The sequence below is a fragment of the Actinia tenebrosa genome, unplaced genomic scaffold, assembly GCF_029948245.1.
Source record: "Actinia tenebrosa isolate PJP-AT-01 unplaced genomic scaffold, QUT_ActTen_1.0 PGA_scaffold3__52_contigs__length_22856419, whole genome shotgun sequence".
Lineage (NCBI taxonomy): Eukaryota > Metazoa > Cnidaria > Anthozoa > Actiniaria > Actiniidae > Actinia > Actinia tenebrosa.
In genome coordinates, this window is record NW_028292580.1 from 9,911,841 (window position 1) to 9,919,267 (window position 7,427).

General features: G+C 37.1%; 1 protein-coding gene across 1 annotated transcript; it reads left to right on the forward strand.

The window, feature by feature from the left end:
- Window positions 1-209: 209 nt before the first annotated feature.
- LOC148908479 (uncharacterized) lies at window positions 210-6,432 on the forward strand. The gene is made up of 5 exons (XM_089035327.1): window positions 210-1,020; window positions 1,259-1,759; window positions 2,008-2,907; window positions 3,291-3,575; window positions 4,016-6,432. The coding sequence occupies exons 1-5, from the start codon at window positions 472-474 to the stop codon at window positions 5,174-5,176; spliced, it is 3,396 nt and encodes a 1,131-aa protein (XP_088891453.1). The 5' UTR covers window positions 210-471; the 3' UTR covers window positions 5,177-6,432.
- Window positions 6,433-7,427: the final 995 nt, after the last annotated feature.

Here is a 7,427-nt window from a genome sequence, read left to right on the forward strand (position 1 = left end):
TTGCCCGCTCACCCTCTCCTGCTTGAGTCGTTTTCTTTCTTCACGTGATTAAATTAAACATGGTCGTCTTTGGGTCATTGTACGATAATCTTACAGACGGTAAGAAAGCTTTTTCTCATTTTTCAGTCTTAACGTTACCCTGGTCCCAGAGCTTTCTGGTTTTTTTTTTTCTCTGTAAAAAGCGGCAACAACGAGCTGTGAAGCAGCGAGCCGCGAGAAACCTCTGGTCACGACCGTTGAGAATCTCACTTTCATGCCATCATAGCTGTCAAATCCATCACTTCTAGTCGACCAATCACAAAAGGATGATCGTGTTACAAATTGTCATTAGGGTGTGGAGGCTTAATGCTATATACCAACACTATTTTTTTCAAGTAGGGGTGGGAGAGGAGACTTTGTATATTTACGAGCTGTCAAAATAGTGTACTACATGTGCGACTCTTCTTACTTCGACTCAATAGTTATGGGATTATGCAGAAAGATTATAATACACCGGTAAAGGTATTTATACAGCGTCCAAACAACTTCTGTAGAGCTTGCAGAGAAAGTTTAAAAATCAGTGGGCGCTCGCAAATTAATATTTTTGGAGCAAATAATCGAGAATTTCTTCGCCGTTTTGAGACAGTCGCTGGCGCGAAAGTGGTGGACATCGATGGTATATCGCAAGTTTTGTGCCAAAAATGCTACAGGACTGTTTTGAAATACCACAAGATTTTAGAACAAGAAAATGATATACTAACATTTAGGGAAAACTACAAGGAAACAATAAACCGCTTGGATTTAGTTCGCAAGAAGAGATGTGCTAAGGATTCCCCCACTACAACAGCTGATCCTCATTCACAGAAATTTAACGACTGCCATGTCCGGAAAAAGGCCTGCGCTAACAGCCAGTTAAGAAGCAAAAGAAAACTACTTTCAGATCATCGAGACTCTTTTGCGGATAACCCTTTCCAAGGTTTGGACAGTGAAGTTTTGTTGGACCCGAGAGACCGGAAAGCTAAAGGCAATGCTCGCACGGAGGTGAGATATTTTAATATCTTAGATTGTTCTTTAATATTTTTTTCTATGGTTACGTTTTACCTCTCTCTAAGATTTATTTAAAGAATATATTTTCGAAAGAAAGAATAGGGAAATTAGCGATAAATTCCTATTCGCGATAAGTTTTTTGTCGATTGTTGTCTCGATCGTTTCCACAATCATAACAAAAGGAGGCTCAATTTAAAGTATTGACATATCCTCTTTTGAATTCATTAACTAGGTCCACATTGATTACCCATCCGGCAGAGTAAAAAACGTTATTAAAGAAGAGTTAGATGCCACCATTATAAGACAGGTTGCTCACCAAGAATACCGTGGAGTAGCAAATTCTCTTTGGAAACACTCATCCCTAAAAGATGAAATATTACAGAAGCTATACTGTGATATCGATAAAGAATGCAACTCCTTATGCAGCGACAAACAACCATCCATTTTGAAAAAAACGAAGGCAGAAGATTTGGTCGCATTTTCTGAAAGAAAATGCGAAGAAGAATTAGCAACAAGAGCACCTACATTGTATGGATGCATGTGCAGTTCCAGTTTAAGCCTTAGAAAAAAGAGGAAAACAAAAGGAGATGGAAATGGTGATGAGATGAGTGGCAGTGCAGCACCTATCGTCTTTGCAGCTTCTATTCTTTTGAAGCAGAGATGTCCCCAGATGTCTGCTCTTGCTTTCAGGTTTTCATTGGGTGTCTTATGGCATGGTGGAGCTAAAAAACAGGTACATTTAAAGTTTGGCACACAGTCAAATATATTTTTCCTTTACATGTGTAATGTCTATATTCCAGTTGTGCTTGTAATGTAACAGATACTATGTAACAGAGTGCTATTAATTAACGGAGTTCAAGAAAAAGGATGCAATCCAAAACGTTGGGAATGTGGAGTGGGGAGGGAATGATAAAGGATATATACCTTAACTTCACGTTGCTCATAGGATTACTTAGGTTAAATTCATTTTTTTAATCTTAGGGTTTTGTTCGTGCAAACCGTTGGGGGATATCTGTAAGCCATAACAGCACCTTAAAGAAACTAGATGAAATGGGAAAGAATTTTGATTCTGAGGTAAAGACCTGGAAACGTGAGCTAGAGGACCATCACCTGATAAATGAGATGCTTGACCATGTCGATGAGTATTTAACTACACAAGAAGTTCAAAAGCAAGAGCAAATTCCAGAGGGGTTTCAGACAATAAATATTAGTAGTCTGGATCTATCATTCCCTACAGCTGATTCATCGATAGGATGTTGTAATGAGAACAGCCAATCAACAAACAGTGATCTAGCAAATATGGAAGACTTCCTTGATGATTACAAGCAATACAGCCAAAGTGAGAGCATTAAAGCACTATCTAATGCTGGGAATTGCCCTGTCTCTGACCATCTGATAACAAGTGGATTTTCTGAAGGTGATCTAAAGACATTCAATGACTTTGTCTTTGATCATGAAACTGTGGATGAATTAAACAAATTGGACAAAATAGATGTCGGCATTCTCAAATCTCATCAGAATTCCAATGAGCCTCCAAAATACCAAATTATAGGTGACAATTTAGATATGTATGTTAAGGTGAAACATATGTCTAGTGATAAACAGAACAGAAGCATACATTGGTTTGCCATGAATGCCATTCAAGATCGGGTGTCTTCCAAGTGCCCTGACAATGCCACACAGATTAAACCTATTTTAGAGGTTGAAAATTCAGAGTTCCTTCCCTCACCTGAAGACAACAATAAACTACTACAAGATTTCATCCCATTGGCTGCAAGAGTACTAGTTGATAAAGTCCCTGACTTCAAGTGCTTCAGTGGAACTATCATCAAACACATTCCACATCAGTTTTCACAGGAGATGAAGAAGAAGTCAGTCCAGGTTAGTAAATAGCTATAAAGTACAAATTATTTCATATGAAAAATACATTTACAGTGGGGATACAGAGGCTGCAAACCAAACCAACCAAAGCATATACATTTCCATACACATGACACAGGAAAAATCACTAAATTCCAATACATTTAGTTGGGGTTTTAATTGATAGAACAGAATAACAATGGTTAGGATCTTGTTGCTTGATTTTATCAACAAAATCACATTGTTGGTAATAAAATAGAGCACTCCCAATATCTTGACAATTCAGATTGGTAAATTATTGGTTTAATTAGGTAATTTCAAGATACCAAGTATTTTCCAAGATTGAAATTCCTGTGTTATATGACATGATTAATACATACTTAACAATAATTGATGCATTTCAGGTTCCTCTTGGAATCTTATTCAAGAATGAAAATCTGAATGATGAGATGATTGAAATCTTGGAACATATACAATCGAAATATGTACCTACCATGGTAACAACAACAGAAAGTGGAGAACAAGTGACTGAAGCCATTGAAAGTATATTCTTTGGAGGAGATCAACTTACAGAAGAGAGAGGAAGAAATGCTAAGGATGCTAGAGGGGATGGAGACACAAATTACGACAGACTTGAAGGTGTTGAAACTAAACACGAAGATTGGCATGGGATTCGTTTAATATACCAGGTATGTTTTTTATCCATTACTTCTAAAATACTAAGTAAAGTTAAATGCATAATTTAACTAAAAATATTCACGCTAAGACTTGACATCACAGTCATTAGCACATGGCAAGTATAAACTTTGACTTTCTAGAAAAATTGTTCAAACTATATAACTTTTTGCTCATTGAACAGCAGAAAATTAGGCAATACACTTGCGTCAATCAAATAAATTGGTCGGTACCTTTATATTCTCTGATTGGTGGAGGCAGCGTATTGCCCTATTTCCCCTTTGCTACTGTTGTTTTGATGGGCGCGTGAAAGTTAAAGGAGTGGTAATGGTATTGTTAACATTCCCCCGTCTCCATTTTGTAAATCCAATCTTATTTTTCTTTAGGGCTTAAACAATAGTCTGTTTTAGTATCACAGTAATTAGAATTACAATAATTGTTATTATATTTTCAGATTTTGTATGACATCCTTTACAAGCAATCATCAGCAAGTGATCAAGGAACAATGTGCTCTAACATGAATGTGACCAACAATGTTAATGCAAAGACAAATAATGTGGAAGATAACTTTAATTACTGTAAAGACTTTGTTCACAATGAAACAAATGCTTACATAGTTGCAGCAACAATGTCTCACTTTGGCATGAAGTCAATACATGACGAAGCTGTTCCACATTCTGTAAGAACAGCATCTACGAAAGACAAACAACTTTGGTTCTACAATCATGTAAAAACCATACTTGAGAAATATGTGATGAAGAAACAATCAGAAGAATACAGCAAAATTGTTGATCATGTAAACACTTTAAACCAGCCAAAACAAAGAACAGTGTTCCCATGCAGTAAGTGCGGGAAGACATATGTTTATAAGAAAGCAAGAGATAGTCATTTGAAACTCAAACATGGAGTGGACATTGCTGAGACAATAGCTGAATCTCCTAAGCAAGTAGAAGTCAAAGAAGATTATGTATACAACTATGCTTGTGTGCGTTTAAGTCTTGGAATGCTAATTTTTAATTTCAATGATGCAGTAAAAGAAGGAGATGGTGCAAGAATAGTGAGATGTTGGAAGTACATGTTGCTGTTGTATAAAGGTCATGGCCACACAAAGTATGCTTTGGCAGCATTACAACTGATTGCAAATACTAAATCTCTGCTATCTTCAGAAAAGGCACACAGTCTTATATGGAATAGGACTGTGAACAACAAAGGTGGAGCTGGTAACAATATTTCTATGGATCTGAGGATGGAACATATTGTACATCTCCAGAAAGAAATGCTGAGTAATCTTGGTGCCAACCTCAACCAAACTCCTGCCTTACGCTGCAGCAGAGCAGTTAAGCCTGTTGAGGATTTGCTGTCTTCTATAGATGCAGAGCTAACTGTTAGAAGACCATCTGGGAAGCACACTGTGACACGCTCTCAATCAGACTTTCAAACAATTGTGAATGAGTTGCACACAAGAGCAGAGGTCTTTGTTGATAAAGCTGAAGAAGGAAGACAACATGCAGCCTTTCCGCACTTTAAAAGAAGTATACTCTCAACTTTGGAATATGACAAGCTGAATTCATGGTTTAATCAGCACAAGAAAAAATGGGCCAAACAAGGATTCTAAACTCCAGCTTTAATGCAGGAAAAATGAAAATAGCAGTCTTGCTTGTTATTTTTTTGAGGAATTATTCGAAAATTTTCAGGGGAGTCTGGTTTCACTTTTTTGCATATTTTTCATGACTCAATATTTATGCAATCTCAACCCCCCACCCCCCCTTCCCAAAGAAAAAGGACTAAAGAGAATCCAGACATACAAGATAGCAGTTTACTTTCAATTGATAAATTTTTGGTTGAATAAATTTGATATGTGAACTTTAACTTTTACTTTGTGCAGCAAAGTGTCAAAGAAAACTTTATAAAGCTAGGTTTTAGTTAAATATGTCAAATGACATTTGTGTTAAGTTCAAAATACTGCAAAGTACCTTTAATTTTCTTGGTAAACATTTGCAAAATTCTTTTTTTCACTTAGGGCATAAAATAATGGCTAGTATGTCGCCTTGTTTCTTTACTGCTCAAGATAATTCGCAAGGCAAAGATCTGACCAGACAAATTCCACTGCTGAGTATTGTCTGATGTCTAGCCATTATTTTAAGCAAGCAGCTTTTTGATATTTGTGGGGGAAATATCAGAAAAGATATACCAACATGAAAAGAAAGGAATGCATAACCAATAGTTAATAATATTGATGTATGGTCCCTCCACCTTTAGATCGAATGTCAAAGGTCTCTAAAGGTGGAGGAACTATACATCAATATTATTACCGGTAGTTACTAGTACATGTTCAAAATATAAAAACAAATGTGAAAAATCCAATAAACAGTCAAACATGCTGTTGTGTCAAAAACAATATTATGTGATCAGGGCTCATTGCACATCATTTATTCCATTTTTTGGTGGAACAGGTACCAGTCTCAGTACATACATACTTTTAAATGCTTACATGTGTTTATTATCGCTCACCAGTTGCTAGACAGTTCTTCATCATCTGTACAATCAGCCTCACTTTCACTGTATTCTTCAAGTAACTCTTCACAGATGTAAAGTTCCACATCAGAACAGGTAAAGTCAACCTCTGATGAAGAACACTGGCTAATATCAATTTCCTGTTCATTGATGTCTTCAAACACATCATTCACCATACATAATATGTCCATGGCATGTTGGTTCTTGAACACAGGAAGATTTTCAAGTATGTAGGCTTTATTGAAAATAAATTTTGCATGTTTTAGAACTTTCTTCACCAATATATCGGTGAATAAAGCAGTGCCATCTATGCCTAAGAAGTCAATGAGACCCAAAGAAAGTTCCAAGACGTCTTTTAGGAGTTCTCGCAACAGCTCTTCTTGTTGTGCTGTAATGTTCCTGGTCTTCTGTGGTGCTTTGGATTTACAATCTGGAAGTGACACTTCAGGCAAAGGGATACTACACAATTCCTCTAAACATAAACATGTTTTGTGACAGTTGATACAGCATTCATGGCTTTGGTAGTTGGGGAACTCTTCAACCCCAAAATCAGCCAGTAAAAGTTTCCTCAAACATCCTGATGTGGATTTGCACATGTCTTTAACTGACTGATCACAGTTTTTCAGATGATGCCCAGTGTACATAATTAAAGCAACAGCAGGCTTACCATCTCTACCTCCACGACCAATCTGCTGAACGAGTTCCTCCATTTCCCTTGGTGGGCCATAATGAATTATTCTCCTTATGTTGGGAAAGTTGACTCCCATCCCAAGGGCATTAGTAGCAAACACCAGTCTACATGTGCCATTCTCATCATGGAAGGACTCTAATGTTCTTATCTGGTTCTTTGCCAGTGTAGAATGGTGAAACATGGAAATAATCAAATGTTGTGGCAAAGCTTCACAATCATGAGCGTAAGCATCCTTTCCAAGTTCCTGTTTAAAATGCATGAACAAGCGGCCACAGTCCTTTATTGATTTGCAGTAAACAATAGTTTTGTCCAGTGTTACATTTTTCTCATGAATCTCCTTTAGAAGCAATTCGAAAGAATTTCCAATGTTTGAATTCACCTTAGCAATGTTGAGGTAGATATTCTCTCTATTTGGACTAAGAAAAATTTCAATGCAATTTTTTCGAATACAGAGGGATTCTTTTATGTCCTTCCTTGTCTTTGTGTTTGCTGTGGCTGTCAGCGCAAGGACGGGGACCAGTGGCTTCTGGCTGAGCAGAGATCTAAGTTCCCCAAGTCTTGAGAAACACTCACGGAAAGCAGCAACATACTCCTTTTTACTCGATTTCTGTTTTTGGCTGCTGAATCCCCTGGAAAAAATATAACCAATGATTGAGCATAA